At 53.1% G+C, this 15,005-nt stretch overlaps 2 protein-coding genes across 2 annotated transcripts in view; both read right to left on the reverse strand.

Annotated features, from left to right (window-relative positions):
• Positions 1-477: 477 nt before the first annotated feature.
• On the reverse strand, positions 478-2,816 carry H2BK1 (H2B.K variant histone 1). The gene is made up of 2 exons (XM_007126680.1): positions 2,685-2,816; positions 478-714 (listed from the first exon to the last, which is right to left on the reverse strand). Exons 1-2 carry the CDS (start codon positions 2,814-2,816, stop codon positions 478-480), a joined length of 369 nt encoding a protein of 122 aa, XP_007126742.1.
• Positions 2,817-5,887: 3,071 nt separating this feature from the next.
• ABCF2 (ATP binding cassette subfamily F member 2) overlaps positions 5,888-15,005 on the reverse strand; it is a 15,327-nt gene continuing 6,209 nt past the window's right edge. Inside the window, exons 2-13 of the mRNA XM_028489576.2 lie at positions 14,366-14,548; positions 14,110-14,281; positions 12,856-12,951; positions 11,782-11,884; positions 9,898-9,993; positions 9,607-9,726; positions 9,429-9,518; positions 8,948-9,058; positions 8,246-8,308; positions 7,912-8,040; positions 7,225-7,428; positions 5,888-6,514 (exon numbers count right to left, since the gene is read on the reverse strand). Coding sequence (XP_028345377.2) covers positions 6,377-6,514; positions 7,225-7,428; positions 7,912-8,040; positions 8,246-8,308; positions 8,948-9,058; positions 9,429-9,518; positions 9,607-9,726; positions 9,898-9,993; positions 11,782-11,884; positions 12,856-12,951; positions 14,110-14,281; positions 14,366-14,548 — 1,505 coding nt within the window. The 3' untranslated portion in view covers positions 5,888-6,376. The remainder of the gene's footprint in view (positions 6,515-7,224; positions 7,429-7,911; positions 8,041-8,245; positions 8,309-8,947; positions 9,059-9,428; positions 9,519-9,606; positions 9,727-9,897; positions 9,994-11,781; positions 11,885-12,855; positions 12,952-14,109; positions 14,282-14,365; positions 14,549-15,005) is intronic.

Here is a 15,005-nt window from a genome sequence, read left to right on the forward strand (position 1 = left end):
TAAAAACATCTTAGAGACCCCAATCGGTTATTTAGAAGCTGGTTTGGGCCTTTCATTTTCGTGTCTTGAAGAATAGACCTGTGTAGCCCCTGTGCCCGGCACAGGACATAAATTATGGTGTGCCGGAAACGGCATCACAAAACGGTGGCCTGCAAGAGTAACGCGCATGGAATTTCAGGCCCAGAGAGGGCGTGATGGAAACAGCTAGCAGCAGACCCAGGATTCTAATCCAGACCAAGTCGGACTTCATCTCACTGAGAACGAGGACGTTGTACATTTACATGTACACTCACATGTCCCTCACGGGGCCCACCCAGAAAGCGGTTTTTAAAGGTCTGAATAAGCGTTCTTCCACCTTGGGAGCCAAACGAGTGCTGACGCCCTTGCCCCCCATCACGCCTTGCCTTCACCTAGCCCTTTTTCGAATCACCACAGCACGAGGGAGCAGTTCACCCTTTATTAAGCTTGGGCCCCAGGTCACTTGGAGCTGGTGTACTTGGTGACGGCCTTGGTGCCCTCGGACACGGCGTGCTTGGCCAGCTCCCCTGGAAGCAGCAGGCGCACGGCCGTCTGGATTTCCCGGGACGTCAGTGTGGCTCGGCCCGAGTACTGGGCCAGCCGGGCGGCCTCGCCGGCCAGCCGCTCAAACACATCGTTCACGAACGAATTCATGATGCTCATGGCTTTGGAGGAAATGCCGATGTCGGGGTGCACCTGGAGAAGCGGCAGGGCCAGTCGGTTAACGCGGCGACTCTGCCCCCAGCCCCAGCCCCAGCCCCAAGCCGGGGACTGCAAGGCCCCCTTACCAGCCTCTTTCCAGAGGCCGAGAGACATGGAAATCGGGATTTATTTTTTTACTACTATATCCAAGTTAAAAAAAAAAATTTCTCCCAACTGCGAGAGATAAGCAATGCTACCTCTCTTTTTCCATTGAATGCATTTGCAGAGGGTTCCATAGTATGGCGGAATCATAGTTTATATTACACATTCCTCTCTTAATGGACATTTAGGGGTTTTGTTTTGCTAGTACATTGTGTTATAATAAATATGTCTCTGAACAGTTGTGTGAGTACAACGAAGGTTATTCCTAGAAGCTCCTAGAGGGCTTGTGCACATAACTTGGTAAATCGTGACCAAATTATTTTCCAGAGAGGACACTCATGGGACACAATCTCAGCACCAGACTGGGGGTGAGGAGACCGGGCTTCTGTGGCTGTCCCATGAGTCACCGTACGACCTTAAATACGGCACTTTCCTCTGGGCCTGTTTCCTCTTCTGTCACAGAAGTTTCTGAACTAGGTGACCTCTAGTGAAACAAATGGTAGGGACCTCATAACAGTCCTAAAACGTGAGTAGGCGGGTTTTGGCTTCTCTGTAAATGAGACGTAAGTGACTGCCTGATGAGGCACGTCAAGCCGCTGGTGGCCACGGAACTAAGCCCGGGCCCCGGCTCTGCCCACTGCCTCTGGTGCCCCGGACGTGACAGCCGGAAACCTGAGCCTGTGCCGCGTGGGTTCAGCCTGACCCCTGCGTGCTGTCTTCACATCCTGTCCCCCTCGGGGCTGCAGAGGAGGGACAGCGGCTCACCCCACCGCGCGGGGGACACGCGCGGCAGCCCAGCCCCGCTCCAACCCTCCCGGCACGAGCTCTGAGCCGAAAACTTAGGCTAAGCTGCCGGGCTCACTGATACCCTCTCCCACCCCGGCTTTCTTCAGGAGACCGGCGTCTTCTCTGCTGCTGCCCTTTGGCCGATCCACATGGGTGCCGGGCCCACCCCAGGAGAGCATTCCAGAGACCCGGGGATTCAGACCGGAGACAGGCTCCAGTCTGCGGTCTCATCTAACAAGGGGTGAGGCTCAGGCAGGTTGGGGAGGCTGAGGGCAGCCAGCCCAGACACCCCTCCCTCCTCCAGGCCCCGGCTCTGCTGAGCAGGGCAGTGTTTGAGGCCAGGTTGCCCGGGATCCTCTAGACACACTGCTTGGGTCCGTGAGTGCCCCCACATGCCTGCCAGGGCGAGAGTCCCAGGAGTAGGTGCCTCTCACAGGTGCGCTGGGAGAAGCAGAGCACACGTGTGGGTTAGGGGTGGGACTAACCCCCCAGAGCCAGGGGGACCAGACGTCCGCTGCTGTCAGGTCATGGGACTCAGTCCCCCCACCGAGCCTTTATGTACCTGCGATTCCTTATCTATAAGGTAGACCAACCCCTCAGCCCCCCAAAGACTCAGTGCCGCCCGTCTGGAAGGCTTCCCCAAGGCTGTAGTTCACACGCACCACTCCGCGCTCTAGCCACCACTAACTGGTATCCTCACTCTAGCCACCACTAACTGGTACTTCTCGTCGTGCCAGCGTATGTTTGGCACCTGGTCACCTTCAGCCCGGCACTTTTTTGTGGTCTTCCTTTAACTACGCCCCACCTAACGTTCCACTTAATAATCTGGTCTGCCCAGAAGCCTTGTAAGCCTCCGGACTGGGGTGGGAGCATGTTTGAAGTGTCTCCTGCACATCACAGGTCAGGACAGACACTGAGCGGTCGCGGGGACCTCCGAGATGAAGGCCCCCCCCCCCTCCAGAGGGGCTCGGGGGCCTCAGTGCCGCAAGGAAACTGCGCCCGGGCTCTCCATCCAGTGCCCTTTCCAGGCTCTTTGGCCAGCGCTCTTCACACGCTCGCTAGCTCCCCGCTCTCACCTGCTTCAGCACCTTGTAGATATACACTGAGTAGGTTTCTTTGCGCCGGCTACGCTTTCTGGACTTCTTGTCTCCAGAGCTCCGGCCCCTCCGGCCCCCAGACTGCTGTGGCTGTCCATACTCAGCGCTCATCCTCCTGCTGCTCCTGGTGGCCTCCCCCTCTCGCTCCTCGGGGGAACTTTTAAGAAGTCAGCTGCCCACCGGGTGGGGCTGGGGGCTGGCACCTGGGAGCGGGGGAGGGGCCTGGCCCAACCCTACCCAGAAAGCGCTCTGGGTTAATCCAGAAAGAGCCTAATTGCTCCCTCCTCTCCCCCAGGGATTTCCTGTCTCCGAGTAAGAAGCCCCCCACCAGCCCCCTTCCCCACACTAGCATCTCCCATTGTATTACTCACCGTCAGAGCTCACGCCCTACACTCAGGCAGCACCCGAGTGGCCGAGTGCTGGGGTCAGGAGGAAAACCGCGCCCCACCCCACCCCCACCCCCCAGGGCCCTACAATACAGCTGGAGAGACAAGACGGGTTCACACGCAACAATCAGGGAAGGGTGAGAGGGCTAAAGTGCGTGGAACCGAGAGCTCAGAGAAAACTTAGGGCTACAGCGGCCAGAGAAGCCTTCAGGGAATAAATGAGGATGTGAGGCTGGTCTGGTAGGATGGGTACAATCTGCCTGGGGAGAAAGGAGATTTTAGTTGGGAGGAACGGAAGAAAGAAATCAATGCGTGTGGTTACAGGGAGGCTTGGGCTGAAGGCAGAAGATGGAGCAGAACCCGAGCCCAGGCTAGGTGGGGGCGGCAGGGGCCACAGCTGGGAGGGCCTGACGGGGAGGGTGTCCGCGCGGGAGGACTGGAGGAAGCCGAGCAAGAAACACGGGCGCCCCGTGAGAGCAGGTGTCATGGGGTCCCTGTGGAAGTTACTTGCGAAGGGAAGGGAAGAAAAAGGCGCTGTTGCATGGAGAAAGTTGTCTCGCTTGGCACCTATGCGTGAGCGAGTATTTCAGGTTCTTGAACGCTGTGATTAAAGAAACCAGGAGCAAGGTGACAAGTCCAGGCTGTGGGGAAGAGGGTTTTCCCAATCAAGAGGTGGGGAGGGAGTGAAGACAAGCATCACCTGTCTGGGGGAAGGTGGGCCTGAGCAACCGCCAGCTCACCAAGCCCCCCTTTTCCCAGTTCCCAACATCCAGCTACAGCCTAGGGTTTGGAGGACCAGGAGGGCCGTTTTTAATCCAAAATAAGGCCCTAATTTTAGGTGTTCGTAGAAATATGTATTTTGTGGGATTTTTAAGCATTCTGTTTTTAAATATATAAATTTTAATATAATTAAATAGTTTATTTTGGCCGCATCGGCTCTTGGTTGCTGCGCGTGGGCTTTTCTCTAGTTGCAGCGAGCGGGGGCTACTCTTCGTTGCAGTGCGCGGTCTCTCATTGCGGTGGCTTCTCTTGTTGCAGAGCAAGGGCTCTAGGTGCGCGGGCTTCAGTAGTTGTGGCTCGCAGGCTCTAGAGCACAGGCTCAGTAGTTGTGGCGCACGGGCTTAGTTGCTCCGTGGCATGTGGGATCTTCCAGGACCAGGGATCGAACCCGTGTCCCCTGCATTGGCAGGCGGATTCTTAACCACTGAGCCGCCAGGTAAGCCCTTAGGCATTCTTTAAAAATCTTGAGACTGCCTTTTTTCCTGGACAAGCTGACTAGCCTATTATGTCTGTTCCTCTGGTTCTGAAGCCCTCCCATCCCTGGAGACCCCAACAGACTTCAACGGGGTTTCTTAACATACCCAGACCGTCCCTTGGCCAAAGTAGCAGCTCTCATCTGTTCCCATCATCCTCCTAACCAAGTCTCTGGATACTCAGCACACACTGACAAGCCATTTTTCTCTGGGCCCCACCTGAAGCACACAGCAGCCAAGCCAGGCCCCTTGGGGTCAGAGGGCGGAGTGGGAGTCCTAGTCCCTTACTCCAGCCTCGCGAATCTCGGACTCAGCTTCAGGTCCTCACCTGCTACTCTGCCCAGGACAGCTCTTGGACTCCACGGCCATCTGAGAAGATCCTACTCACCTTTCAAGTTAGAGCACCAATCCCACCTTTCTGGGCAGCTACTCACGAGAAACTTCCCTCCCTTTTACAGCTTCTGTGTATCCTACTAAGTCACAATTTAACATCTGCTTTATGCCCTGTCTTATTGGCTTTCCCATGAGATCGAGAGCTCCTTGGGGATTTAGACACCATCTGGGACTTTTTTCTGGTCTGTTTTACATAGTCTTAGATGTTCTACGACGGGCACCGAAAAGTCATGCCTGTGTATGTTTCCCCACAGGGACGGCTGCTGAGGTTTCAGAGATGGTGTGATGAATCCACATCGGGAAGGCTAGAAGCCGGGTGGCACAGAGGCTGGAAGTGCTATTAAAACTCAGACAGGCTATGCAAAGTCCTGGCTTGGAAATAAAACAGATATAGCGCTAATGAAAATTAAGGCTGTGGACAGATAAAATGATAAAACTTCCTGTATCCCACCAGGAACGGTAGTTCACAAACATCAGTGTGAAAATGCAGACTCCTGACCATTTCTGCGTCTCTCCCATCCCACCAACTGAAATCAATAGGCCTGAAGCCCAGGAGTCTGCGTTCTTAACCGATGTCCCAAGTGTTGTGCAGGCGGCAGCAGCAAAGCCTCAGACCGCTCTGAGAGACATGCTCGGGGAGAGCAGCTCTCAGTGTGGCCCCCACACCAGCACCATCAGCATCACTTGGGAACGTCTTAGCATTGTTAATTCTTGGTCTCACCCCAGACCTACTGAACCGGGAACTCTGAGGCAAGACCCAGCAATCTGTGATTGAACGAGACTTACAGGTGATTCTGATGCATGTTAACGTTTGTGAACCACCGGCCTAAGAAAAGGCACAATTTCACCTTTCTTTCTTTCTTGGCCACACCGCACGGCATGCAGGATCTTAGTTCCCCAACCTAGGATCGAACCCGTGCCCCCTGCAGGGGAAGCGCAGAGTCCTAACCACTGGACCGCCAGGGAGTTCCCTGCAAAGGCACAATTTCAGGTCAGAAGGGAAGAGAGCTCTTCCAGTGCCTATAGACTAGTCCTCAGCTGCGTCCAGCCCACCGACTCCTGCCCTAGCTCATGCTGAGGGAAAGCGAATGCTGGCGCTGCAGGGAGGAGTGGGAGAAGGGCCTAGAGAGCCAGGAAGGAAGACAGGGACCATGGCTGCTTCTCTCTTTATTGGACGCTTTGTAGATGTCACACAGGTCTAAAAGTTACACCATTAAATAATTATTTAAAAACCGACCAGGATTAAGGACCTGGTCCAGAGCTCCAAACCAGAAGCAGAAAGGAATGGGGGTGGTGGGCTGGGAGGTATTCCTCCAACATCCCCAAAACCCAGAAAACGAGAATCCTAAGCTCCTTCACAGGCCAACCCAGGGCACGGGCCCTTGGGTTAACCCTCAGATGCCTCTGGCTGCATCACTGTCAGGGTCAGAACCAGCAAGGAGCTGGCAGGAACAGCCAGCCGAGTCCAGACATGGACAAAAGTAACTGGAAGGACAGGAGACGGACAGGTACTGTCCAGCTGTAGATAAGATCACAGAGTGCAGCTAAGGCAGGTGGGGGGAGGGGCTGGGGAGCAGTATTGCAGCAATGCAGGAGTGCGGCCCCAGGGGCCTGGCCCAGCCGGCCGGCCGGCAAGGGCTCACACGTTGTGGGTCCTCCTGGTGAGCTGGGGCTCCTCTCCCACTAGTTTGGACTTGAGGTGCTCCTTGTAGGCCAGGATGTCTCCAGGCCACTTGGTGATTGTCTGCTTCTCACAGACCCAGATTTCTTGTGCAACCTAGAAAGCAAATCCTAGACTTAATAATCCTGACCAGTATCCTTCCCATCCCTGCCCAGGAGACTGTTCCCAGGGGATTCTAGAAAGAAAACCCCATAACCTCCCGCCCGGGCCCAGAGCCAGCTCAGTTTCACTACCTCAACGTTCTTAGGGCTGGCCTAACCCAAGAGTACCGTAACCAGCAGGTTTTGGAGCCTTCCAAGCCAGGACCTGCTGTGTCACCCCGATTTCCAGTTCCCTAGCAGGACCTAGATCTGTTCAGATGCTTCACTCTCAGCTTCCTTTTCTCCACCCCATCTTCCTGAAAGCTTCAGAGAAACGACCAGCAGCTTTTTCACTGATGACTAGCAGTAACCCTCTGTCTAATCCAGAGTCTCCCTAGTATGATACTACTTCTAGGCTGAAGAATCTTGGAACCACAGAAGAAGCACCCTGTTCTCTACCCAACTCCCTTGCCCATTTTGGCCAACAATGCCAAGTAGGCTAACAGCCCCAAATAGCTACTGAAGAATTCAAGTATTTCCACTAAGGCTTTCTAAGTTTCCCAAAGAACCATAAGATCTGGCCCTGTCCACCCTGTCCATGTCCTGAGCCCACTTTCCAAATACAGTCAACATGAATTACGTGCCCTCCACGTGCCACGACGGTGCTCTACCTAACTGCCTCTGAGATGCCCTCTGCTATGCCTCCCACCCAGCCAGGAGCCTCACCTGCTGAATGAGTCTGAAATCATGGCTGACCAGCATCATACCACCCTCAAAGTCATTGATGGCGTCTGCCAGGGCGTCGATGGTCTCGATATCCAGGTGGTTGGTGGGCTCGTCCAAGAAGAGCATGTGAGGGTTCTGCCAGGCCAGCCAGGCCAGACACACTCGGCACTTCTGCCCATCGGACAGGTTCCGGATCGGGCTCACCTGCGTGCAACCGGCCAGTTATAAAAGCTGGTGTCGCCCTCACCACACATCGCAACTCACCTCTCCCCACGGCTCCTCTGTCGTCACCGTTTCACGGAAAGCAGGGCTCAGGAAGACCCACGGTCACACAGCAAGACGGTGGCATAGCTGCCTGTCTCTCAAGACCCAAAAGAGATACATCTGGAAGCCTGAAGCCCTGTCTTGACACAGAATCTTAACAAAGTGGAGCAATCCAGGGGACCCACAGTTGGGATCTGAACCGGGAACTTGTCTGCTAGGTTTCAGTTTCCCTCGCCTTTAAGCACTATGGCTCATCCTGCTAGTCAGGGGGGCAAGGGCACGTCAGAGACTGGCACGCTATCCTCGCCCCTCCCCTGAGACCTAAGTGCTCCAATGCATGATAACCCAGAGCAGAGGAAAGGCGGACCATCCAGCCATAGCCTCCCAGTTACCTGGGGTTCTTCCCACACCCCCTCCACTGACCTGCTGTTTCCCAGTGAGACCATACCGCCCAATGATCTTCCTCATTTCTTCCTTCTCCTTGATCTCTGGGTAGCATTTCATCATGTACTCCAAAGGTGAGAGGTCTAAGTCCAGCTGCTCTTGTAAATGCTACAGGAAAAAGGGACCCGCCCAGATGTGGCTGCTGTCCCACTTCAAAAGGAAGCCTGCTGGGTTTCCTGCCGAGTACTTCTCTACCTCTACCTAGGGACCTGTTCAAGACTCCAGAGGCAACTAGGAGCTGACTTGGTCACATGCAGCCCCATTCCCACAGCCTAGGTAACTCCCCGCTCCCCACTCCCCACCAGGACTATACCTGATGGTAACGCCCTATCTTGACATGAGAGTGTTTTCGGATCATTCCGTCTGTGGGTAGTAGCTAAAAAAAAAAAAAAAAAAAGCGTAGAAAGTGGCAAGATAAGCACACAGAAAAGGAACCCCGGTCAGAAGCAGACATAGGCAGAGAGGGGAAACAAACACATGTTCGCACTGAACAAGACTCACACAACTTCCTGAAGTGAATCTACACCACCGCCTCACGAGCTGCTATTCTGGCCACTCTAAAAATACCTAGGAAGGTATACTGAAACAGGTGCTTTCAAGGGAGGCACGGACACACGCCACACAATCTACTGAGTAGTCGCTGGATTGGTGTACGGCGCACTGACTGCGTAACAAGGGGCTCGGGTATAGGTCCGACATACATTTTCTACAGCAAAAACGTACTTCTAAGCGCACAGGCGTTTCTGTGTTCTAATTGCTCTGAATGAAACCACAGAAAGATGCCGAGAGCATGCATGTGTTCTCCCTCTCACCCACGCTCTCACACACAGACCACCCACCTCAGGTTTCTCTGAGAAAACTGCCCCAAACTTCAGCACTACCCAGTGAGACCACACGCCCCAGAGGACGGCTCGCTCAGGACCTCTAAGAGCAGTGGCCCCTGCCTCCCCTCCCTCTCCCGCAGACGCACCAGCATCCAATCCTGGAAGTCCCACGCCCCAGCATGGCACCATACCTCTCCAGTTAGCAGCTTCAGAAGAGTTGACTTCCCTGCTCCATTGGGCCCCACCAGAGCCACTCGTGTGTCGAGATCGATACCAAATTCTAGATTGTTGTAGATGCAAGGCTGAGGTGGGTGTGAGAGAGAAAGGGAAACGGGGCTAGGGTGCTGATCAGTCTGACTGGCAGACTCCCCCCGCTGAGTCCCCAGTCACCGCTGGAGGAGGTGGGAGTGAGGAGGGCGGCAGCTCTCACGCGGACCCCAGCCCACTGCCTCCACCCACCAACCCGGCTGAGCAGTTTTCCCTCCAAGTACTTGAGGTGGGGCTTCTACTCTAAGTCCCTCAATTAGGTGCCCCAGGCTGCCACACCCGAAAAATCCCCAGCACCGCGTGGGTTAGTAGGCGCGCTCAGCAGAGAACAGGAGACTCTTCTTGGCAGCTGACACTTACCTTGGAAAATGCACCCCAGCTTCCCAACCACACCCAAGTACTCACCCCATCTTTTGTATACTTGAAGCTGACATTTTGCACCATGATAACGGGTGGAGGGATCTTGCCACATGGTGGGAAATAAAATGACAGTGTCTAGGAAAAAGAGAGGGCATTTATCAAGTCAGGACCTTTCTTATCCACCTCACCTTAGGCCGCCTAATTCCACCCAGTCAGAACCTACCTTGTCACTCACAACCCTCTCTGTCAGCCCTGATGCCATCATTTTCTGTAGCGTCTTCTCCTTGCTCTGGGCCTGCCGGGCCAGCTTGGCACTGCCGTGACCAAACCTAGCGATGTAGTTCTGAAAGAGACCAGAGAGGGGGCCAGGAGTACGGGCAGGCACCAAACAACCCATCTTAGATCTAAGCACGGTAAAAGCTGCTGACAACGTCTTCTCTAGCACCCCTCAATCCCCACACACCCTCACCCAACTCCCCCGGAGGATGCAAACTCGGCTCTGCGATCGCCCTACCTTCATGTGTGCAATCTGATCCTGTTCCCAGTGAAACCTCTTCATCTGATTCTCTTCCAGCTCCAGCCGTGTCTTCACATACTGATCATAATTACCCTGCAGCAAAGTGCACCAGGCGAGACGGGCAGCTTTAGCCTCGGTCCTGGGTTCTCACTCAGGGTTCAGGGGGATGTGAGATGGCATCTCATTTGGCCCTGGTTGTAAGATTGTGCAGTAAGGGGACTTCCCTGGTGGCGCAGTGGTTAAGAATCCGCCTGCTAATGCGGGGAACACGGGTTCGAGCCCTGGTCCGGGAAGATCCCACATGCCGCGGAGCAACTAAGCCTGTCCGCCACAACTACTGAGCCTGCGCTCTAGAGCCCGCGAGCCACAACTACTGAAGCCCGCGCACCTAGAGCCCGTGCTCCGCAACAAGAGAAGCCACCTCAATGAGAAGTCCGTGCGCCGCAATGAAGAGCGGCCCCTGCTCGCTCCAACTAGAGAAAGCCCACGCGCAGCAACAAAGACCCAATGCAGCCAAAAATAAATAAATAAATAACTTTAAAAAAAGAAAAAAAAGGGCTTCCCTGGTGGCGCGGTGGTTGCGCGTCCGCCTGCCGATGCAGGGGAACCAGGTTCGCGCCCCGGTCCGGGAAGATCCCACGTGCCGCGGAGCGGCTGGGCCCGTGAGCCGTGGCCGCTGAGCCTGCGCGTCCGGAGCCTGTGCTCCGCAACGGGAGAGGCCACAACAGAGGAAGACCCACATACCACCAAAAAAAAAAAAAAAGAAAAAAAAGAGATTGTGCAGTAGGGAAAGAGGAAGTGCATTAAAGAAGCATACCCTAATCTAGAACCTGAGGTCTTCCGAGTTGTGTGCCTCTCATTCTTAGCTTAGCCAGCGAGCGGGGCTCTGGACCAAATCCTCAGGTTAGCCATAAAGACACCCACAGCGTTGGCAATAGCCCTGAAAACCACTGTCAAACAGCTATCTAGAGGCTCACAGCCTTCTAAGGGCACCTCTTTCTACTCCCCATCCCTGGAGACTGAAGACCCCATGCAGACTACAAGAGCTTCCTCCAGGTGGGGAGACATCAGACCCATCAGATTTAGGACCTGGCAAACCCTGCACTATGGACTGCCATGGTTTCTATCTGCAAAAAACTAGACTCAACCTAGACATCCATCGGAAAGGGTCTGACAAATGAGTTACAGGATAGCCACACAATGAAATACCATGCAGTCGCTGGAAAAAATGAGCATGATTTATATATACTCATAGGGAAAGCAGTCCAAGACAAATTAAAATTTAAACGCAACCTACAGAAGAGAATGATTAAGATTACAACTGTGATAAGTATACGTGAAATTTTCTACAAATGCTGCTTGCAAGTACATGTGAAATTTCTGAAAGACTATGTAAGAAAACTATTAATACTCCCATGGTGAGTACAACCATGAATAAAGAGAACTTCTGGTTTTCATTGTTTGATATGTTTTTTGAAATAGAAAAAGTGTAAAGGCAAGGCAGAAAAGTGGGCTGTTGAGATCCTGGCTCCCATTCTTCATAGAAGGAGAGAAGGAGGGGTACTGTGCTGGCTGCCATGAAGCAGATTTAAGTAGCCACTCAAGAAGGCAGAGAGCAGCAAGGCCTGCCTGGGCACCATGAAAAGTCAACCTCTTTGCATAAGGCAAACATACACCATATGCACAGGCTGCCAATCCGTGGCCTATGGCCTGAAAGCAATTACTTTGGGACCAAAATAAAACAGGGTGCAGAACTCCCCGTCCAAATCTTTTTATAGCAATAGGTAAAAAGGACTGCTAAGTCTATTTTTTTTTTTAAAGGAGAACTTCAGGGAATTGGTAAGCACAGAGGGTACTGTGGAGAAGCTGGGGCCCACTCACCGTATAATACTTCAGTTTCTTGTTGTGCATGTGAATGATGTTGGTACAGACACCATTCAGAAAGTCCTGGGAATGGGAGACGAGGACCAAGATGCGCTTAAAACTGCAAAGCCAGAGAACCAGTCAGGGGGGCGCTCAGAATGGTAGATGGTTCACAACAGGTGGGCTGAATGTCAGGCCCAGAAAACCTTCATCCTTTCCCATCCTTACGCCTAGGCATCCTTTAGATTTATTCGCCAATTCCCAGTTCTTAGCACCTAAGCCGCCAGGGCACAATCGACCTGTAAGAACACTCTGATGCCTTCCAAAGTATGGTGAGACAGTCTGAGTTTCCTCAAACTTTTGTTCTAATTTTCATTTTCTTTTTTCTTGATAGGTAAGAAGTGGATTTATTTAGAGAGAAACACACTCCACAGACAAGAGTGTGGGCCATCTCAGAAGGCGAGGGCAGCCTGTTCTAATTTTCAAAAGAATGGAGTGGAGATGGCAGTAACACTGTTGGTAAAATCAAAAGTGTATGCACATAGACACCCATAAACACATCAAAAATCATGGGTGGGAAGAACTGGAATAGGCACAGTAAAAATCACCACGCTCAGCTTTTTAAAGAAGGTGCCAAGTCACTGCAGAGACCATGGAAAGCCTTATTCTAGAACTGGGGCAATATTCCAGGTTATCTGGCTCTCTAGCCATAGGACCACTGCTATATGGGCTATTTTTCTCTTTGTCACTGCATCATGATCTTAGATAGGAATCCCCATTTATATGATATGTATAAACACAGTTAAGAAAAAATATTGTCTTTAATAAAGACATTGTATTTTAAATAATGGGAAAAACCAAAAAAAAGTAAAACAAACAAACAAATCCACATATTTCAGACTAAACAAAAACAAAAAGGCCTGCCCTAAAGATGCTTACCACCTTCTCAATCTGGCCTTCACTCTGGCCCCACTTCAGTCCACTTCTCACTGCTCTAATATCACTGTGGGTCCTGGGCATCCATCTCCCTTGGACTCTGCTCAACTCCCCCTTCAGGACCTGCCCACTTCCACCCCCAGCCCCGCCCCTTACGTCTTTAGCTCTTCTTCCAACCACACACAAGCGTCGAGGTCCAGGTGGTTGGTGGGCTCATCCAGGAGTAGCATGAAGGGCCGAATGAAGAGGGCTCTGAAGAACAGGAAAGGAGACAGAGCCACTTCAGTGTAACGGGTGCTACGCAGGAGGGGACAGCCTGCCTGCTACCTGCAATTCTGCTCAGGCCTGCACTGAGTCCTGAAATCAACTCTAGGCTCTATACCTCAGGGGAAAGGTGAGAACTAGGAGAGAAACCAGAGATGAAGAGTGGGGGTTAAAGGGCAGGAAACAGCTGAAATGCAGAGGGAAGATGCAGTTTGGAGATAAGCCTGTAAACGTCCTTATGAGTCTACAAGTCTTTCACACTGAGGCTGGTGACCATCGGGAACACAAAAGGATACAGAAAAAGTAAATTGCTGAACTAAAAAGTATTCAGGTTAAACCTAACTGGTGGGGTTGCCAGACTCTAGCAAGGAGGCCAAAGAATGTTCTTTTCTGAGGTGGCATCTCAAGACAGGAGAAACAAGGGGAGAGCGCTGGGTCCACACACGGTCACCACATCCGCAGCGCTTGTTAGAAAGAAGATTGCTGGACATCCAACTCCAGCATTCTGACTCCAGCACAGATTGAAGAGGCTAGGAAATCTGTATTTTTAAAAGCTCCCTAGGTGAATCTGAGGCAGCTAATCCTTGCTGGCACGTGAAACCACGGCTCTGATGTTCTAAGGCAAACAAGCAGCTTTGCTAAAGCAGTATATCAAGCCTCACCAATGCACTTGGCAGAGACTGGTGGGGTAAGCAACCACCTCTTTAACTGGGGACTTTCTGGGGGTTTGGTGGGGAAATGATGATCTACAGAAACTCATTTTGGGTCCAGGTCACAAGAGCGTAAGAAGGACAGATATCCTAATAGCTGTCTAACATTTTACCTTTAAACAGCAAGAATTAGAAGGACTGAAGCACAAACAATGGTGGGAGAGGAGTCAAGAGGAAAGAAAGAAACAGACCTACTCTACCATTTATCTAGGGCTGGTCCCAGATTCCTAAACACTGTGCCTGAAGTCCAACAATGACCACTTCAGTCAGGAAGCTCACTCCTTAGCTCAGGTATACCACCCCCGCCCCTCCACACTGTCAATATTTGGCACTTACTGACCATCAACCCTGTTCTAAACAGTTCCACTGGTTTAGAACCCTGTTCTAAACGCTGAGAGAGATGGGGTGCTACAGAGGGTCGAAGAGGGGGACTCACCTGGCGAGGGCAACCCTCATCCTCCAGCCCCCACTGAAGTCTTTCAGCTTCTTGCGTTGCATGGCAGGTGTGAAACCCAGTCCGTGCAAGATCCGTGAGGCTCTCATCTCCGCCTTGTCAGCATCCAGCTCCTCCAGTCGCTCATAGAGCTCTAAGAGCTTCTCACACTCCGCTGCGGACAGTGCAAGGCCCGTGAGGCTCCTGGGCCTTTCCCGGGAGGAAGCCCACCCCCAGGGCCCTGGGTCTGGAGCCCTACCATCCTCGTGAGCCAGCCGTTCAGCCTCCCTCTCCAGCATGGCCCGCTCTGTGTCGACTTCCATCACGCACTGCAGGGGTGTCTTGTCACTAGGGGGCATCTCCCGAGTCAGATGGTAGATGTCGATGTGCTCAGGGATGGGCACTTCACGCTTCCCAATAGCAGACAGCAGCATGGACTTCCCTGAGGGGGGCAGGCGAAGCACAGGCAGAGAAGTGGACGCTCAGCACAGTGCTGCCTGTCACTCTCCTACATCAGCCCCTCCACCCCAGCCAAACCACGACCTCATCATTGTGTGAGTACTTTCCTTCCTTTCATTCATTCAAATCCTTTTTTTTTGTTTTTGCGGTACGCGGGTCTCTCACTGCTGCGGCCCCTCCCGTTGCGGAGCGTAGGCTCGGGACGCGCAGGCTCAGCGGCCACGGCTCACGGGCCCAGCGGCTCCGCGGCACGTGGGATCTTCCCGGACCGGGGCACGAACCCGCGTCCCCTGCATCGGCAGGCGGACTCTCAACCACTGCGCCACCAGGGAAGCCCCATTCAAATCCTATGATTTCCCCCATCCCCCCTGCATTGGCAGGCGGACTCTCAACCACTGCGCCACCAGGGAAGCCCCATTCAAATCCTATGATTTCCCCCA

The sequence above is a fragment of the Physeter macrocephalus genome, chromosome 5, assembly GCF_002837175.3.
Source record: "Physeter macrocephalus isolate SW-GA chromosome 5, ASM283717v5, whole genome shotgun sequence".
NCBI classification, from domain to species: domain Eukaryota; kingdom Metazoa; phylum Chordata; class Mammalia; order Artiodactyla; family Physeteridae; genus Physeter; species Physeter macrocephalus.